The 20,880-nt window shown below is 43.8% G+C and overlaps 1 protein-coding gene across 6 annotated transcripts in view; it reads right to left on the reverse strand.

The window, feature by feature from the left end:
* Positions 1-20,880, reverse strand: part of ADCYAP1R1 (ADCYAP receptor type I) — a 271,371-nt gene that overhangs the window by 83,745 nt on the left and 166,746 nt on the right. For all 6 annotated transcript variants that reach the window (XM_073629495.1, XM_073629492.1, XM_073629493.1 and 3 more), the window contains one exon: positions 400-507. In XM_073629495.1, coding sequence (XP_073485596.1) covers positions 400-507 — 108 coding nt within the window. The remainder of the gene's footprint in view (positions 1-399; positions 508-20,880) is intronic.

Consider the following 20,880-nt stretch of genomic DNA (forward strand, 5'->3'; position numbering starts at 1 on the left):
GTCAGGACTCTGTGCAGGCCAGTCAAGTTCCTCCACCTCCAAACTCGCTCATCCATGTCTTTATAGACCTTGCTTTGTGCACTGGTCCAAATCATTTGGTGGAGGGGGGATTATGGTGTTGGATTGTTTTTCAGGGGTTGGGCTTGGCCCCTTAGTTCCAGTGAAGGGAACTCTTAAGGCGTCAGAAAACAGAGACATTTTGGACAATTTCATGCTCCCAACTTTGTGGGAACAGTTTGGGGATGGCCCCTTCCTGTTCCAACATGACTGAGCACCAGTGCACAAAGCAAGGTCCATAAAGACATGGATGAGGGAGTTTGGGGTGGAGGAACTTGACTGGCCTTTAGTATACTTTGAAACAATAAGTATAGATAGAATGGCAGGAAAGTTGCCTCCTACCGTCTTCGGAGTCGATCATGCTGAACCACGCCGGGCAACGGATGTAGACCACTTTGCCAACCACAGCCGGCATCCAACATGTTATGTTATCCCACATTCCCGAGCAGCCTGAAAGAAAGAGAAATAAAGTTTTATAAGTCTTACCTTTTCCCCTTTCCTTTGTGGACCAAAGTTTTATAAGGCTTTTTTTTTTTTTTTTTTTTACAATTTAATGTGATGGTTGTGATAGCACTGGGTTCCATTTATCAGGATTTTATATGATGGTGATGAATTTCTGTAGTTTTAGGCGGCTCACAAAGAAGCAGGTATACCAAGATATAGGTGCTTCATAATTTCATAATCAATTATATTATCAAACTAAAAAAAATCCCAGAACTCAGGACTGTACAAACACAAAACAACAAATAATGTATAAATAGCAATATGCAATATATACTTTACATATAAATATAAAAATGTGTGTGTATATAAAAATGTGTGTGTATATATATATATATATATATATATATATATATATATATATCTATTAATTATTTATGAAATCTCTCTCTCTCTCTATATATATCTATAGATATAGATATATAGATATATATATATATATATCTATATATCTATATCTATATATATATATATAGATATGTATATATAGATATATATCTATATATATATATCTATATATATATATCTATATATATATATATATATATATCTATATATCGATAGATAGATAGATAGATAGATAGATAGATAGATAGATAGATAGATAGATAGATAGATAGATAGATAGATAGATAGATAGATAGATAGATAGATAGATAGATAGATAGATAGATATTTAATACAAAAATACATATATGATACAAAGTGGACCTCCCTTGTTCTGTATCATATATATTATATTATTATATGTATATGTATGTGTGTGTATATATATATATATATATATATATATATATATATATATATATATATACACACACAAGGGGTCTAAAAAAAAAGTCTGGAAACTCTTTGAAAACGGTGGTAATAACTGAAAATCCCATAGGATTATATTACTTTTTTTTTAATACAATATATACATATATATATATATATCAAAAATGTAGTATTTTAATACAAAAATAGATATTATAGAAAGATCACCTCCCATGACCTATAATGTATTAAATAAATATAATAATTTATTAAACATCCAAGTAAAACAAAAACAAACAAAAAACATGCACAATTAAAAACCATGGTATTAGGTGAAAAAACATAAAATTATATTATTGATTTATTTTATATTTTTTATTAATTATATAACACAGACATTCTGTAATCTTTTGTTTTCTTCTTTTTTTTTTTTTTTTGCATTGTCTCTAAGCCTCCTGAAATGCGTTGCCATGTTTCAAGCTGGTTTAGTAAATCAAAAGTTTTGATTTGCACCTCAACACCTTCCTTATTATAAGGACAAAAAAACACAGATATTTATATTTATTGAACATTAATTAAATGAATGTAGAGAATAAAAGTCAAGCAGATCACTTTTAGCTGTTAATCTAAAAAAAAAAAAAGAAATCTAAAAATAAAAATAATTTATTAATTAATAGGCTATACATTTAATTTCAGGGAAAAATTCATATACTTTCTAAGAAATACAGAATAGTGAAAAGTGTGAATTAAGCTTGTATATTTTCATGCAAAAGCAGAACACATGGGGTACTGTATATAGCGCGGGGTGTATTCTTCATACAGAGCTGAAATCAGCACGTCTTCCACATTACAACAGTTGGACAGAATCCTTCCTTCATCACTCACTGTAAGGATATTAAAAGGATCTGTCTTTATATAAAAAGCCTCCTTCATTACATTGATACAGTTTGTGGAATTTTCAAATAGATTTATTTGCCAAAGAAAGGTTACTTTTATAATTTTTCTTTTTTATTCGTTTGTTTCGGGAAATTAGTGCTATATACTCCCTAGGGGCATCTGGCTGGATATAATCTATTCACTGACCATCAATGTAAGGGGCACTACACTGACCACCAATGTAAGGGGCACTGCATTGACCACCAGTGTAAGGGGCACTACATTCACCACCAATGTAAGGGGCACTACACTGACCACCAATGTAAGGGGCACTACACTGACCACCAATGTAAGGGGCACTACATTCACCACCAATGTAAGGGGCACTACACTGACCACCAATGTAAGGGGCACTACATTCACACCAATGTAAGGGGCACTGCATTGACCACCAATGTAAGGGAGCGCTACACTGACCACCAATGTAAGGGGCACTGCATTGACCACCAGTGTAAGGGGGCACTACACTGACCACCAATGTAAGTGGCACTGCATTGACCACCAATGTAAGGGGGCACTACACTGGCCACCAATGTAAGGGGCACTACACTGACCACTAAATGTACGGGGCACTACATTGACCACCAATGTAAGGGAGCACTACACTGACCACCAATGTAAGGGGCACTGCATTGACCACCAATGTAAGGGGGCACTACACTGACCTCCAATGTAAGGGGCACTGCATTGACCACCAATGCAAGGTAGCACTACATGGCCATCAATATAAGGGGGCACTACACTGACCACTAATGTAAGGGGAACTACACTAACCACCGTTGCCAGAGAGCACTACACTGACCACCAATGTAAGGGGGCACTACATAGACCACCAATGTAAAGGGGCACTACACTGACCACCAATGTAATGGGCCATTACACTGACCATCAAGGTCATATGACATTACACTTACCAGCAACATAAGTGGGCACTACACTGACCACCAATGAAAAGGGGCACTGCATTCACCACCAATGTAAGGGAGAGCTACACTAATTACCAATGTCAGTAAGCAGACTTTAATGTTTTAAACACCAGAACATTTTTTATTGCATGTGTTTTTATTTCCTGACTATTATTATTATTATTATTATTTTTATTATTATTATTACTCCATTTCATGATTACTAAAATATTGTTGTCCTATTCAGCAGCCCTGGGTGCCAAATACACCAAGCATGCCATGTGCCTTCTTTCTTTCTCAGCTTACTACTCATGCTAATATCATATGCCGTGAGTTGCAGATATAGTAATATTTTTAGCGGGGTCTCCTGATTCCTGAAAGTCGTTTCAAGGGTTCCTCCGTGTTAAAGAGGCTGAAAAAAGGCAGATCTAGTGAGCGTTTTTTTGTGCAATTTTTTTTTTCTGCCTCCATTTTGGGGATATTTTTAGGGATATCTTCCTTTGGCTTTTACCTAAACTATTACCTGCTAATCTCTCCATCCGCCTCTAGCACTGTGCCTCCAGTCTTTGAGGGTATAGAAGGACTCACATTGTGTGATATAGTCCCCAATCTCAAATATTCTTTTCTCTTCTATCCTGAATATCTGTGCTTGGAACTTTGACTTTTGATTGTGTCAAGTCTTGTATTTCCAAGTGGACTAGAACTCAAAAAGTGCATTTGAATGGGATGCTGTATCCATGAGAAATGTGGGGAAAGAAGTCTTCAACCCTTTTTTTTCTTAATTACACCACACCTAACAGCATGGGGCTGCTAATGCGTGGGGGCGCCATTAAAGTGTCACTGAACCCACATCATAAAAAACGTGAATAAATGGTGGATTCCATTCCGCTCATACTCACTCAGTCACTATGAGATTCCTTTTCTGTGTTCTACAAAAAAAAACCTGGTTGATCCTGCTGCTCTCTATCTCCCCCTTCTGTCCGTGTCCCTATCCAGCTAGGGATTTTGCAGCTGTGGTGGCAACTCTGCACATGCTCAGTTGTCACTGAGTTTCAATGCTGAGCATTTCCTCCCCATCACATCTAAAGCAGCCCATGTGACTATAGAGCAGGGTTGCTCAACTCCAGTACTCAAGGCGCCCCAACAGGTCATGATTTCAGGATTTCCCCCAGATTAAACGGTCGTGGTAATTACCAAGGCAGTGAAACTGACCAAATCACCTGTGCAAAATAATGGAGAGCCTGAAAACATGACCTGTTGGGGGCGCCTTGAGGACTGGAGTTGAGAAACACTGCTATAGAGTCACACAGACCTGTATTATTATTATTAAGGTACTTATATAGCCAATTAACCTACCAGCATGTCTTTGGAGTGTGGGAGGAAACCGGAGTACCCGGAGGAAACCCACGCAGACACAGGGAGAACATGTAAACTCCAGGCAGGTAGTGTTGTGGTTGGGGATTCGAACCAGCGACCCCTTTTTACTGCGAGAGTGTTACCCACTACACTACTGCTCTGCCCATATGGGTGTAAACACAGTGGCCCACTCCCTCCCTCCTCCTCCTCCATGCCCACTAACCGACTAAACACAATGGGGGCGGGATATTACATATAGATTAATGGAGGCTTCCCCTCCCTCTCATTCTAAGACACAGGCTGGAGGGGCGTGGCACAGGCCTGTGACTGACAGAAATCCACCCACACCATGTTATTTCCACAAAATGATAAAGATTTGATTTCAAATAGATATTTGTAAGACAATTTACTGTAAAACAGTTTATTGATATGAATTATTTCTTTTTACCCTGTATTCCAAAGGCCGTTTTTTTTTTTTATTTTATATGACCAGCAGCAGAGGACTAGCAGCTCCTCCTGATTATGTTTCCCTGCAGACAGGCTGGGAGAGAGCTGGGTCAGCTTGATATCGGTTAGGAAAAAGGAACTGTTTTTTTTTTTTATTAAAATAATTACAGGGCCATCATCCATATACAGAAATAGAAAGGATAATGTCAATTAAACAATGTGTGTTTAATATCACTTTAACCACTTCAGCCCCGAAAGAATTTACCCCCTTCCTGACCAGGCCATTTTTTGGGATACGGCGACTGCGACGCTTTAACTGAAAATTGCACAGCTGTGCCACATTGTACCCAAAAAAAAATGATGCCCTTTTTTTCCCCACAAATGGAGCTTTCTTTTGGTGGTATATTAACACCTCTGCAGTTTTTATTTTTTACGCTATAAACAAAAAATAGCGACAAGTTTGAATAAAACAGAATATTTTGTACTTTTTGCTACAATAAATATCCCAAAAAAACACAACAAATTTTTTTCATCAGTTTAGGCCGATATGTATTCTTCTACATATTTTTGGTAAAAAAAAAAAATCGCAATAAGTGTTTATTGATTAGTTATAGCATCTACAAAATAGGGGAACAATGTATGGCATTTTTATTATTATTTTTTTTAAACTAGTAATGCCGGTGATCTGCGATTTTTATCGGGACTGCGACATTGCGGCGGACAGATTGGACACTTTTGACACTTTTTTGGGACCAATGACATTTATACAGCGATCAGAGCTAAAAATAGCCACTGATTACTGTATAAATGTCACTGGCAGAGAAGGGGTTAAGGTTAACACTAGGGGGTGATCAAGGGGTTAAGTGCGTTCCATAGATGTGTTCTAACTGTGAGGGAAGTTTGGCTGACTAGAGGAGGAGAAAGATCATTGTTCCTACTTAGTAGGAACACAGATCTCTCTCCTCTCCTCTGACAGAACCGGGATTTGTGTATTTACACACACAGATCCCGGTTCTCGCTCTGTCACGAGCCATTGCGGGTGCCCGGTGGTCATCATGCACACGCGCGCCTGCTACAGCATCTTAAAGAGCCAACGTACAGCTACGACGGCTCGCCCAGGGGAGCCATCCCACCGCAGTATACCTGTGGCGGCTGGTCGGGAAGCTGTTAAGCATTAGCCTAGGTTCACACTAGTGCGGGTTCGGGATGTGTGTTCGGTCCTGACCAGCACAGAAACACACTTTAGCAGACATGTGGGGGTACCATTAGTTCCTAAATTATTGACCCCGGAAACATGTTGGATGTTTTTCTTACAAGCACCTTGGACCATTTCACCATTTGGTTTGGTATGGGAATGGCTGAGGTGCCAAAACAGGGGTGTGGTTTTGTGTGCTCCAAACAGCATGATGCTAGAGCAACATATGGTTGTGTGTGGTACCATTTAAAAAAAAAGTCCAGGGACTTCTTTCCCCACATTTCTCCCAGGTACAGCAGCCCATTCAAATGAAATGAAGCGTGAAACGCGTCGCACAATGTGAACCAGGGTTTAATAGCACCCCGGCGTGTCTGCTAAATTGCAGTGCTTTACTGTGTGATTATGCACATGTTCCTCACCCGTATTGTGGGAATCTAGACTACAGCCGTGGCCAAAAGTTTTGAGAATGACGCAAATATTAATTTTCACAAAGTCTGCTGCTTCAGTGTTTTTAGATCTTTTTATCAGATGTATAATTACAAGCATTTCATGAGTGTTAAAGGCTTTTATTGACAACGACATGAAGTTTATGCAAAGAGTCAATATTTGCAGTGTTGACCCTTCATTTTCAAGACCTCTGCAATTCGCCCCGGCATGCTGTCAATCAACTTCTGGGCCACATCCTGACTGATGACAGCCCGTTCTTCCGTAGTCAATGATTGGAGTTTGTCAGAATTTGTGGAGGGTATTTTGTTCACCCGCCTCTTGAGGATTGACCACAAGTTTTCAATGGAATTAAGGTCTGGGGAGTTTCCAGGCCATGGACCCAAAATGTCGATGTTTTGTTCCCCAAGCCATTTAGTTATCACTTTTTTTCCTTATGGCAAGGTGCTCCATCATGCTGGAAAAGGCATTGTTCCTCACCAAACTCTTCTTGGATGGTTGGGAGAAGTTGCTCTCGGAGGAAGTTTTTGTACAATTCTTTATTCATGGCGGTGTTCTTAGGCAAAATTGTGAGTGAGCCCCACTCCCTTGGCTGAGAAGCAACCCCACACATGAATGGTCTCAGGATGCTTTACTGTTGGCATGACACAGGACTGATGGTAGCGCTCACCTTTTTATCTTTGGACAAGGTTTTTTCTGGATGCCCCAAACAATCAGAAAGGCGAATCATCAGAGAAAATGACTTTACCCCAGTCCTCAGCAGTCCAATTCCCGTGCCTTTTGCAGAATATCAGTCTGTTCCTGATGTTTTTCCTGGAGAGAAGTGGCTTCTTTGCTGCCCTTCTTGACACCAGGCCATCCTCCAAAAGTCTTCTCCTCACTGTGTGTGCCGATGTCCTCACACCTGCCTGCTGCCATTCCTGAGCAAGCTCTGCACTGGTGGTGCCCCCGATCCCGCAGCTGAATCAACTGTGGGAGACGGTCCTGGCGCTTGCTGGACTTTCTTGGGCGCCCTGAAGCCTTCTTCACAAATGCAGTGGAAATGTTTTCTTATGTGATTAAAGTGATTGTAAAGGCTCGTAAAAAAATAAAAATAAATAAAAAATAACAACCCCGCACCTCCCAACATTTTGAGATGGGAATGAGGGACACCTACTAACAAATGTATGTAGGCATAGGACACGCCCCCTGCCACACCCCCCTTAAAGGAGAATTAACCAAAAAAAAAAAGGGTTAATTAAATCCACAAGGGCTTTTTTTACCACTACTATTCCTTTATATTTGCTTTTAAAATGTACAAATGCAGCAATTTAGAAATTGGATGAAAGGTTTAGCTCTGGGAAACTCTTTTTGAAAGATAAAAAGTGCATTTTATATACAACTATATAGATCAGAACAAAATGAGGGACAAATGAGGGGGGAAAGAGGGACAGAGGGACATTGCTTCAAATCAGGGACAGTCCCTCGAAATCAGGGATAGTTGGGAGCTATGCAAACCTGTTATACTTACCTCCTCTGTACAGTTGGTTTTGCACAGAGCAGCCTGGATCCTCCTCTTCTCAGGTCTCTTTTAGCTGCTCCTAGCCCCTCCCTCTTTTGAGTGCCCCCTCAGCCAGCAGCCTGCTACAGGGGGTACCCAAGCCCTGTCAGAGCTCCAGGTATCCATTCATACACGGAGCCCTGACCTGGCCCCGCCCCCTCTCGCTTGATTGGCTGACTGACTTTGATTGACAGCCACGGGAGCCAATGGCGCCGCTGCTCTGTCTCAGCCAATCAAGAGGAGTGTACTGGATGGCTGAGGGGATCGTGGACATCGCTGGAGAGAGAAGAAGCTCAGGTAGGTAATTAGGGGGGTGCTGGGGAGGCTGCTGCGCACAGAAGGTTTTTTATCTTAATGAATAGAATGCATTAACAAAAAAAACCTTCTGCCTTTACAACTCCTTTAACCACTTGCCGACCGCTGCACGCCGATATACGTCGGCACAATGGCAGCGGTGGGCAAATGGGCGTACCTGTACGTCCCCTTTAATTAGCGGGGCTAGCGGCATGCGCAGCTGCCATGTACAGTGTTACCACGCCTGCGGGACCCGCGGACTCGATGTCCGCTGGTGTCCCGGCGATCGTATCACGGAGCTGCAGAATGGGGAGATGCCTCTGTAAACAAGGCATTTCCCCGTTCTGTCTTGTGTCATGACAGAGATCACTGCTCCCTGAGATCGGGAGCAGTGATCGCTGTCATGTCAGTGGTAGCCCCCCCCCCCACTGTTAGAATCACTCCCTAGGACACACCTAAACCCTTGATCGCCCCCTGGTGTTTAACCCCTTCACTGCCAGTGCCATTTACACAGTAATCAGTGCATTTTTATAGCACTGATCGCTGTTTAAATGACAATGGTCCCAAAATAGTGTCAAAAGTGTCCGATGTGTCCGCCATAATGTCGCAGTTACGATAAAAATCGCAGATCACTTCCATTACTAATAAAAAAAAAATAATAATAAAAAGCCATAAAACTATCCCCTATTTTGTAGACGCTATAATTTTTGCGCAAACCAATCAATATACTCTTATTGCGATTTTAAAATATGTAGAAGAATACATATCGGCCTAAACTGAGGGAAAAAATTTATGTTTTTTATATATTTTTGGGGGACATTTATTATAGCAAAAAGTAAAAAATATTGCGTTTTTTTTTTTCAAAATTGTTGCTCTTTTTTTGTTTATAGCGCAAAAAATAAAACCTGCAGAGGTGATCAAATACCACCGAAAGAAAGCTCTATTTGTGGGGAAAAAAGGATGTCGATTTTGTTTGGGTGCAACGTCGCACGACCGCGCAGTTAAAACGACGCAGTGCCGAATCGCAAAAAGTGCTCTGGTCAGGAAGGCGGTTAAATTTTTCCGGGGCTGAAGCGGTTAAGTTAATTTTCATGGCAAAGAAGGACTTTGCAATTAATTGCAATTCATCTGATCACTCTTCATCACTCTTCAGCGTTCTGGGAGTAGATGCAAATTGCCATCATAAAAACTGAGGCAGCAGACTTTGTGAAAATTAATATTTGTGTCATTCTCAAAACTTTTGGCCACGGCTGTACATTTAACCCCTTCCCACCGAGCGTACGCAGATGTGCGTACTCAGCTTTCGGGGGTTAAATCCTGGAATGATACCCGCAGCTGCAGGCATCATCCCGATACTGTTTTTTAGAGCCGCCAATTGGCTTTCCAGGTATAACAACCGATGCGGGTAAAAGCCGATTGGCTGTTATACTGGAGGAGCAGGAGGGGACGTCCCCCCCTCCCGCCCCCTCCTGACGCTCTTACCGGGCCTCCCGTTCCATCGGGAGGCCCGATGACCAATTCGCCGCCTCCGGCGGCTAGTGACAGTCTGGAACGAAGCTGTGAGCGGCTTAGTTCCAGCCTCCTAATTGTAAACACGGAAGCGACGTCATGACGTAACTTCCTGTTTACACTGCTGCCAATGGCGCCGGTTTAAAAAAAATATACAGTATTCAGAATCGCCGAAAACGGCGATCTGAACACTTTGAAGTGCAAAGGAGGGATCGGGGGTTTTTTAGATCCCCGATCCCTCCATAAAGAGTACCTGTCACCACCTATTACTGTCACAAGGGATGACAGCAATAAAAGTGATCATTTTTTTTAACACAATTTATTAATATAAAAATAAATAAAATAAATAAGAAAAAAAAATATTAACGTGCCCCCCCCCCGTCACCACGAGCTCGCGCAGCAAAGAAAACGCATACGGAAGTCGCGCCCGTATATGTAAACGGTGTTCAAATCACACATGTGAGGTATCGCCGCGATCGTCAGAGCGAGAGCAATAGTTCTATCACTAGACCTCCTCTGTAACTCTAACCTGGTAACCGTAAAAAAAATTTTAAAGCGTCGCCTATGGAGATTTTTAGGTACCGTAGTTTGTCGCCATTCCACCAGTGCGTGCAATTATTAAGCATGACATGTTAGGTATCTACTTACTCGGCGTAACATCATCTTTCACATTATACAAAAAAATTGGACTAACTTTACTGTTTGTTTTTCTTTTTAATTCATGAAACAACGCTGCACAAATATCGTGTGATATAAAATATTGCAACAATTGCCATTTTATTCTCTAGATTCTCTGCTAAATATATATATATAATGTTTGGGGGCTCTAAGTAATTTTCTAGCAAAAAATACAGATTTTAATTTGTAAACACCAAATGTCAAAAATAGGCTTAAGTCATTATTTCTTTTATTTTTTATTTCTCAAAAATAAAATGTACAAAATGTAACAATTTATACCAGCGAATTCAAGGTAATAAGCTCCCAGCTGTCACAATAGAATTATTATTGTTTTTTTTGTGGTTTTTTTTTTACTTTAATTATTTTGAACTTGTGTTTTTAACTTAGTTTGTGCAAAAAGTGATGTTCTAAAAATATATCCTGGCCTCGTTTATTCGCTTGATATTGGTTTAATCGGCAAGCGTCGGGCCAGGTATATACTCTGCAGATGGCGGTGGAGTTGATGTTATTTATGTAAATACGTCACGGCAGCAGATGTCCTGTCCTGATTGGTCAGCACGACGGGGATTGATGGCTCTGTTATCATAAATGAGCAGAGTAGAACCTCAGGCATTTCACGTTACTCAGTATAATGAGAAAGCAGCTGGTGTTTTCTCTAATAGAGTCGTATGGTGGAATCACTTCTCTCCCTCCTCCCTCCAGTCTGCAGCACACGCCGCCTCTTCCCAATCCGCACGAAATGCGCAATACATTACCCCATGGCACACCATGGCACAGCGCCCCCCGAAGCTTCAGCCTTTATTTTTTTTTATATTATATCGGAGATGAGAAAACATGTAAGAATGGGGATGTCTATCTCAGCTTGGTGCAATGGTGCAATATAACACAGATATACAATACAGAGACTCCCGGGAACACAAGCAATGCAACAAAAAAAAGAGGATAGTTTACAAAATAATATAATCACAAGCACAAAAAAAACAAAGACAATTTAAAGCAGAACAAAAGCAGACAAAAATAGCAACATAAAAATGGAAAGCCCATTAATAGATAAAGAGGTGGCCAGCATTATTCAATCTTCTCTTCTGAGATTAGGTTGTCCTGGACCTGGACCCCAGCTTGTGACTGGACAGTGAAGAGAGAAACAGCACAGTGGTGTCCTGGGCCTGGCACAGGTTGTCCTGGACCTGGACCTGGCCCCCAGCCTCTGACTGGACAGTGACAAGAGAAACAGCACAGTGTTGTCCTGGGCCTGGCACAGGTTGTCCTGGACCTGGCCCCCAGCCTGTGACTGGACAGTGAATAGAGAAACAGCACAGTGTTATCCTGGGCCTGGCCCCCAGCTTGTGACTAGATAGTGAATAGAAAAACACACAGGCGCAGTAGGAACCCGGCTGTGAAGGCGCAAGGCTTTACTGACAGTTTCCCTTACTTATGATCCCGGCGCCTGCACCTGCACCCAAAGTCAATTAATGAATCAACTCAGGTGAGGGCATTGCTGGATCCTGGGACAGGTAAGTGTCTTTATCCCAGTCATACCGGCTGTATGCAAATTTGCGTTCATGCTTGAAGGGGTCATACTGAGATGATGCCAGCAGCTGCAGGCATCACCCCGGTACCATTTTTTAGAGCCAGCGGTTGGCTTTTTAGTGATAACAATTGAAGTGGCTAAAAGCCCCACAGCTGTTATTCTAAAGGAGCGGGAGGGGATATCCCCCCTCCCGCCACCTTCCGCCGCTCTTCTTGGGCCTCCCATCCCACTGGGAGACCCGAGCCACCAGAAGGCATATCCTGCAGCTAGACTGAGACCCGAACAAAGCCGGATGGCGCCAATTAAAAAAGAAATTACAGTATTTCAGAATCGCAGATTTGGGCGTTTTGAATAGTTTCAAGTGCTAAGGAGGGGTTTGGGTCTTTTAAACCCCCGATCCCCCCCATAAAGAGTACCTGTCACCACCTATTACTGTCACAAAGGATGTTTACATTCGTTGTGACAGCAATAAAAGTGATCAGAATTATTATTTTTTTAAAGGGACAATGTAAAATAAATTGGAAAAAAAATTTAAAAATTTAAAGCGCCCCCGTCCCCGCGTGCTTGCACAGCAAAAAAATGCATACGAAAGTCACGCCTGCAAATGTAAACGGTTTTTAAATCACAAATGTGAGGTATCGCCGCGATCATCAGAGTGAGAGCAATAATTCTAGCAAAAGACCTCCTCTGTAACTCTAACCTAGTAACCGTTAATTTTTTTTTAAAGCGTCGCCTATGAAGATTTTTAGGTACCGTAGTTTGTCGCCATTCCACAAGTGTGCTCAATTTCAAAGCATGACATGTTAGTTATCTATTTACTCAGCGTAACATAATTTTTCACACTATACAAAAAAATTGGGCTAACTTTACTGTTTATTTTTTTTTTAATTCATGAAAGTGTCTTTTTTTCACAAAAAATTGCATTTGAAAGACCACTGCGCAAATACCGTGTGACATAAAATGTTGCAATGATCGCCTTTTATTCTCTAGGGTCTTTGCTTAAAAAATAATTTATAATGTTTGGGGATTCTAAGAAATTTTCTAGCAAAAAATACGGCTTTTAGTTTGTCAGCAACAAATGTCAGAGATAGGCTTAGGCATGAAAGGGTTAAAATAAAAGTCAGCAGCTACAGTGTTTGTTGGGGGGGGGGCCTGGAGCTTCTGCATCACAACGGTAAAGGTACAACGTTTTAGGCCATATAGGAAATCTGCGTCAGGCAAGCAGTGGTGGCTTGTGGTGAAAATTTTTGGTAGAGGGGAGAAATTTTTTGAAAAAAAATCATCAATTGCAACCACTGTGCTATCAATTTCAGCCACTGTGCCAAACGCTGCCACTGTGCCATCAATTGCCGCCACTGTGCCCATTAAATGCTGCCACTGTGCCATCAAATGCTGCCACTGTGCCCATCAAACTCTGCCACTGTGCCATCAAATGCTGCCACTGTGCCATCAAATGCTGCCACTGTGCCATCAATTGCAGCCACTGTGCCATCAAACGCTGCCACTGTGCCATCAAGCGCTGCCACTGTGCCCATCAAATGCTGCCAGTGTGCCCATCATATGCTGCCAGTGGGCCCATCAAATGCGGCCAGTGTGCCCATTAAATGCTGCCAGTATGCCCTTGAATGCCCCCAGTGTGACCCCCGCCTGCTTGCCGCCTGCCCGGCACTTACCCTGTCTTGGTGGGGTAGGGGGTGACAGCGACGAGCGGGGTCCTCCATGCGTCTCCTGCCATCCTCATCTCACGTCCTCTCCTCCTGATAGGCGTCCAATAGCGGTACCTGTCATTTCAGCCAATCAGGTGACAGGTAACAGACCCGAGCACCTGATTGACGGAGAGGCGGTTTAGTGTTAGGAAAGCGAATATTCATTCGCTTTTCTAACACAGCTGAGTGACCTGCGAGCGCCCAGCATGGCGCTCGCAGGTCACCTTTTTTTGAAGCCTCGGATGCTTCAAAAACACCCCCTGCTGCTGTAATTTAGGCGCCCTGCACCCAAAATGGGGCCGGGCGCCTGAATAGGGGGTGGCAGCAGCGGCCATAGATAGATCCATGCAATGCATGAATCTATCTATTGGTGATAGAGGGGGGTGGCAGGAGAGAGGGGGCGGCGCCCGTGCGCCCTTAATGCATGGGCCGCCACTGCAGGCAAGCAATATATGCAGCCTGGCACTTTCCAGAAACAAGTGTGATGGGAATTATATAGGTGTTCTTACTGAATCCCTCTGCATGCAATTAAAATTGTGCGCTCGTAGAGCAATCAGATCCAGAGATCTGCTTATGCATGTTGCGGGAATACAGGCTGCAGATCTACGCTTGCCGAGACTTGCTTTGAAGTTATCTGCTACCTACACATTACTCCACTCTACCTAAAATAAATATTTCTGAAGCCGGAAGTGCTAATGCCGTAATATTTGACAGTTCCAGGCCCTCTCCTGGGTTTGCTGTTCCATCTCTTAGTAACCCCTAGACTGCAGCTTATCCACGATCCCCACCCAGACTCACTTCCCATCCAGTCTATGGGAAGATTTGTGTAGTATGTCTGTACTGAGAGGAAGCAGAGCTCAACAACGGGGCCGCAATTCAATAGCAGATCATATATTTCACACATTCAGATGTCCAGCGCGGCCTGCACAGGGGCACAAGATGGCGTCACACGCTAAAACCACTTGTGTGTTTCCTGTCACAGGGGACACTTCATATCAGAAATATATGAGCTTTGTTAACTGCAAATCACACTACATCCTGGAGAAGCTAAAGATATATTCTTTTTAAAAGAAGCAATTGCACCCCTTGCCCAAAAAAATGCTACAACTACTATTGTGTAATGTGTATATTATTAAAACATGTCAGGTCAAAAATATATTTTTCTCGTTTTGGATGGGGTGCTGAGGGATTAGAACCCCAGTTGAGATTTTGGCTTTGTTTACTGCCAGGGGGTGGTAAAAATATTGGTGGTTGAGTCTTGTTTTTAGCACCCATCGCCACCCCCAACTTCCATCTCTGACTGCCTCTCAGTCCTCCCCGGCATGCCTCTCCCAGCTCTCCCGACTGTGCCTGCCACTCACCGACACCTGATGGATCCCTCCTGGGGACTTGCCCGGCAGTATTCCCCGCTGTCCTCTCCTGCTCCTGTTCAGGACACTCCTTGGATTGTGTGAGGTTCCCTTACAGCTCCGAGCCCCTGGCCCAAGGTCACCCCCCCCCCAGACCGGGGAGCTTCCTCCAAGGCCCTGACAGCCTAATACTTCATCTCCAGTTCTTCCACCAGAACAACTCCTCCCCAGCTGGGCTGACCCTAGGTATTTAAGGAGGCCTGCCCCCTGCCAATCCAGGTTGGGGATTAATCAGGGCTCCTCAGAACACCCAGGCAGCTCCACCCTTCTTCCACTCCTTCTTTCTAGAAGCCTCTAGAACAGGGGTCTCAAACTGGCGGCCCTCCAGCTGTTGCAAAACTACAAGTCCCATGAGGCACTGCAAGGCTGACAGTTACAAGCATGACTCCCACAGGCAGAGGCATGATGGGACTTTAGTTTAACAACAGCTAGAGGGCCACCAGTTTGAGACCCCTGCTCTAGAAGCAGAAGGGAGGTAACCGAAAGGTGAAACTAGCTGTGAGTCACCAGCCTACTCTAAACCACTCCCAGCCACAGATCAAAACAAACAGGCCTAGCTTTAAGCTAGGCCTGCCTAAATTTACCTACACTGACAAAAATCTCAACTCTAGCACCTACCTAAGTAGAGGGTGCTACACACTCAGTTGCAGAATGGTGCGGTGGCCTTTCAAGGGTTGAAACAGTTATCCAAGAGGCAACACATCATTTCTGATTCTGCTGTGGTCTGTGCTTTTTCCACCCGCTCACACTATGGTACCCTTAGATGGCCTGAAGATTTGGGGGCCACTAACTCATCCTTCAATTCTCGCAGTAGTATATTATTACAACTACTACAACTACTCCCTTTTAAAAGTTCCTGAAGTACCAGATTCACCATCAATGTACAGGATTTTCGACTGCTGGTAAGAAGACTTTCAGGTTCACTGCTAGTCTTTCACGTTCTTACCCTACAAAGATAAAACCCAACTCTGGAAAACGTATATAGCGATGGCACCGCGGGGTTGCTACGTGTTACAGCATCCACACATTTCACCCTGATCCCAGACCTCCATTAGACACACTTCTCAGTAGAACAAGTTGGCTGACCCTAAACTTGACAGACTTTTATCTCAGAACACTTCTTCCTCAGCACACTTCCTCCAGCACACGACTTCACTGTCCAACTTTAGTACTCCTGTCACACCATCAGCACATGACTAGGCCTCATTCTGAATAAGTCCCAGTGTCTTTACTTGATGACCCTTTGTAAGCCGGGGTCTGCAGTACCCCTTTGTGGTAGAAACTGATTTACTTGAGAAGAATAAATGTAGATGGATTACTGATCCCAGCAAGTCCGACTTGAAAGTCCTGCCCGCCCTCCTGGCTCCTTGACACAAAACTTCCACAGTCTCTCCCTCTGGCTCTACATCCAGCTCCCCTGGCATGTCTCTTCCAGATCACTCCACTCACTGTGCTTTTCACTCACCGACACCTGTCCTGGATCCTTCCTGAATGACTTTACTTCGGGACGTGCTGACCAACTGTCCTTCCAGCTCCTGTTCCAGGACACCTCTCCATGACCGTGTAAGGAGAGGCTCCCTCCCAGCTCCCAAGCTCCCCGCCTGAGGTACACCCCCCCAGAAAGGGGGTTACCTCAGACACGACAGTCTAACACTCCATCATCCAGTTCACTCAGCCGACAACTCCCCCCCCCCCCCCTCCCAGCAAGCTGACCATGGGTATATATAGGAGGCTCGCCCCCTGCCAATCCTAGTTGGGGATTGGTCAGGACTCCCACATGCACCCCATGTCACTCCAGTTCTCTGCCCTGCCCCTTTTCCAGAACCTTCTCCCTGGAAACAGAGGAGGCGCCCAAGAGCTGAGGCACATGTCAGTCACCTACTGCTATACTAAACCACTCCCTTGCCCCCAGATCAAAAACAAATAGGCCTAGCTCACAGCATAGGCCTTCTTAAATTTACCTGCGCTGGCGGCTTACACAAAAAACCTACACTAGCACCTACCTACCTAAGGTAGAGGGTGCTACACGTAAAAATTATTATAGCCTCACTACAAGGGTTGGTTGTCTATCTAATAGACATAGAAGAGAAGATCTTCTTACCTGATCCTCCCCTCCTCCACGCTGCTAGACTGATCCCCCAAGTGTCTTCTCCCCTACACTCCAGCAGTCTAAGGTCCCGACAACACCAAGACCAAAGCAGGTTCCATAGACATGATGCTCCCAACTGTCCCTGATTTCGAGGGACTGTCCCTGATTTGGAGCAATGTCCCTCTGTCCCTCTTTCCTCCTCATTTGTCCCTCATTTTGGTCTGATCTATATAGTTGCATATAAAATGCACTTTTTATCTTTCAAAAAGTGTTTCCCAGTGCTAAACCTTTCATTCAAACTCTAAATTGCTGCATTTGTAAATTTGAAAAGCCAATATAAAGGAATAGTAGTGGTAAAAAAAAAGCCCTTGTGGATTTAATTAACCTTTTTTTTTTTTTGGTTATATCACCTTTAAGGGGGTGTGGCAGGGGGCGAGGCCTATACCTACATACGTTTGCTAGTAGGTGTCCCTCATTCCCATCTCAAAATGTTGGGAGGTGTGATGATGACACTGAGGGACAGTTGACCGCTGGAGCACAGAGGAGCATTGTTTGATGGGGGAGTAGAGGATCGGGGAAGTTCAAGTGCAAAAACTCTCCCATAGATTAAACGAGCAGATAACCCTTCCAAAGTGGGCACAACCCCACTGCAAGGGATAATTTTCCCCACAGTTGGGCTTTAAAAGTCAACTTGGTAAAAGACGAACGCCTAACAAAGATTCTGGCATGTTCTACAACACATTTGAGTACTCGCCGTGATACATTTTTCAGGACAAGCTTAGGGGTTCTGCATCCTTCATCTAATGTCCACAATGCTTTATCAAAATGTCCTGTTAGTGTAAATAAAAAAAAATATGACAGATGGTACTCATGGCAGGTTTCCCAGATTTGGGCTTTAAAAGTCAACTTGGTAAAAGACGAATGTCTAACAAAGATTCTGACATGTTCTACAACAATGATCAGTATTTTCCATGATACTTTTTTACAGTTACAGAAGCTATCGGAGGTCTACCCCCTTCTTCTTCCATGGTCCACAAAGCTTTATCAAAATGTCTTGTTGCTAATAAAAAAAAAAAAGTATCTCGGGCAGTACTCAACTGTGTTTTTACAAGTGCACTAAAATGACTACAACCACCTTTTTTGTTTACCCCACTAAAGATCACACTCTATATACTGTATTTATTGGCGTATAACACGCACTTTTTCACCCTGAAAATCGGGTGCAAATAGCGTGTGCGTGTTATACGCTAATACTGCAATTTGGGCTGCCTGGGAGGGAATGGGGAGGGGGGCGGGACGAGCGACATCAAATTACATACAGCAAGAATCTCCTGTTTACTTAGCGGCCTCTGTAATAGGAAGTCCCGTCTCCTGGGAGGGCATTGGACCAGTGTTCTGTCTATCATAGAAGCCGGTCCAGGAGGTGGGACTTTGCATTAAAGAGGCTGTCGGGTAAACAGGAGATTCTCGCTGTATGTAATCGGACGGCGCTCGTCCCGCCACCCTCCCTGTCCTCTCCGAGGCAGTAGTAATCTGAGGTGAGGTTGCAGATGGGCATCGATCAGGCTGCATTCATGGCAATTGTGAGGCTGTAGATCGGCATTGATCAAGCTGCATTGATGGGCAATTGTGAGGCTGTAGATAGGCATTGATCAGGCTGCAGATGGGCATTGATCAGGCTGCATTGATGGGCAATTGTGAGGCTGTAGATGGGCATTGATCAGGCTGCATTGATGGGCAACTGTGAGCCTGCAGATGGGCATTGATCATGCTGCAATTATGGCAATGGTGAGGCTGCATATGGGCATTGATCAGGCTGCAGATGGGCACTGATCAAGCTGCATTTATGGGCAAATGTGAGGCTGCAGATGGGCATTGATCAAGCTGCATTGATGGGCAATTGTGAGGCTGTGGATAGGCATTGATCAGGCTGAATTGATGGGCAATTTTGAGGCTGCAGATGGGCATTGATCAAGCTGCATTGATGGGCAATTGTGAGGCTGCAGATGGGAATTGATCAGGCTGCATTCATGACAATGATGAGGCTGCATATGGGCATTGATCAGGCTGCAGATGGTCAATGGTGAGGCTGCATTGATGGGCACTGACCCTTATTTTGCTTGACTATGGTATAGCCTATGCCAACCACTTGTTACCTCTTAATACTACACCCCCTACACACATACCTGTTAAGTAACCAAACACCTGTTTTGGAGTAAATTGGCCGCCCCGGCCATTTTATTAAACATTTCAAACCATAACCTTTATTAACAAAACACTATATTCCCTCAGATACATTTATACCAAAGTTAAGAAGCCTTGGAGGCACTAACCAAATTTATCACCGTATCAGCGTGTCCGCACAAGGTCCCCAGTCTCGGCCGCTCCGACTCGGACGGCACCACTCAACCTTACACGCTGATACCCATCTCCCGATGCCAGTTAAACCTCGGTTAACTGGTATCAACCAAAGATACCAACCAAGATGGTTCCCCACTTCTGCCATGTTGTTCTTAATTCCTAATGCCTCCAAAGATCCCCATCCGCCACCCCATCACCAAATCAGCATAAAATATCACCGAAAACAGAAAACAAAATCAAGGGTGGGCACTGCTTCTTCTTCTGGTGGCAAGGGACTGAGCCTCGGACCCCCCATGGGAATCACTTACCAGCCACCCCCTACACTGGTCCGTACATACCCCCTAATACTTAACTCCTGCAATGCTGGTTTCCTCTGCCACCCCGTCAGGTCAGCCCTCCCTTAGCCTGCGTCCCACTCCGGGCTTCACTTCAAAGTTCTTTATTTAAAATTTAAGTTTTTTTTTCCCCTGAAACTACCCTCCTAAAATGAAGGTGCGTGTTATACACCGATAAATACGGTATATCATGATTGTCCATTCATCTTTTCTTTTCCTCTCTTCCCTGTTATTCAGGCAGATCTCTGTTTCATAAATAACCTCCGATGAAAGACAGAGATTGCTGCTGAAAAATCGAAGAGGATTGAAAACAAAAATCTGGAAGGGGAAGGAAGGTCAGTCCCCGGGGGGGCCAATCTGCTGCCTCTTCCCTGGCTTTTAATTCAGTGGTTTGACAGGAGACATTAAAATGATAAGTTTGCTGATTTTCCAGCCTGCGCTCGGGGAGAACTCTAATCTGTCATCTCTGGGCGTCCGTGGTGGGCGTTTACACATCGATGAAAAATTCATGAACCTTTCTGTGAAAAGCAGCTCCCGCTCATCAACATACTCCTGGCTTGGTGTTTAATCTTGTCGGAGAGCAAAAGCAAATTGCTGCTGGCATCCTGGCAGGCAGACAGGCAAGCCCTTGGCTTTATGGAAAGGGAATGTAAGTAACTAGCCTGGGACATGACGTGGCAGCATTTGCAGGCTTTGTTCACACCTACAGGTGCGTCCAAGAGCGGGCATATTTTCGTGCATTTTTTTTAGCGTGTTCTCAATGCGCGGCATTACGGGCAGCCTGTTCATTTTAAATGGGTTGCCCTATCTATGCGCAAGAATCATGGAAAA

This window comes from Aquarana catesbeiana, linkage group LG05, assembly GCF_042186555.1.
Source record: "Aquarana catesbeiana isolate 2022-GZ linkage group LG05, ASM4218655v1, whole genome shotgun sequence".
NCBI classification, from domain to species: Eukaryota; Metazoa; Chordata; class Amphibia; order Anura; family Ranidae; genus Aquarana; species Aquarana catesbeiana.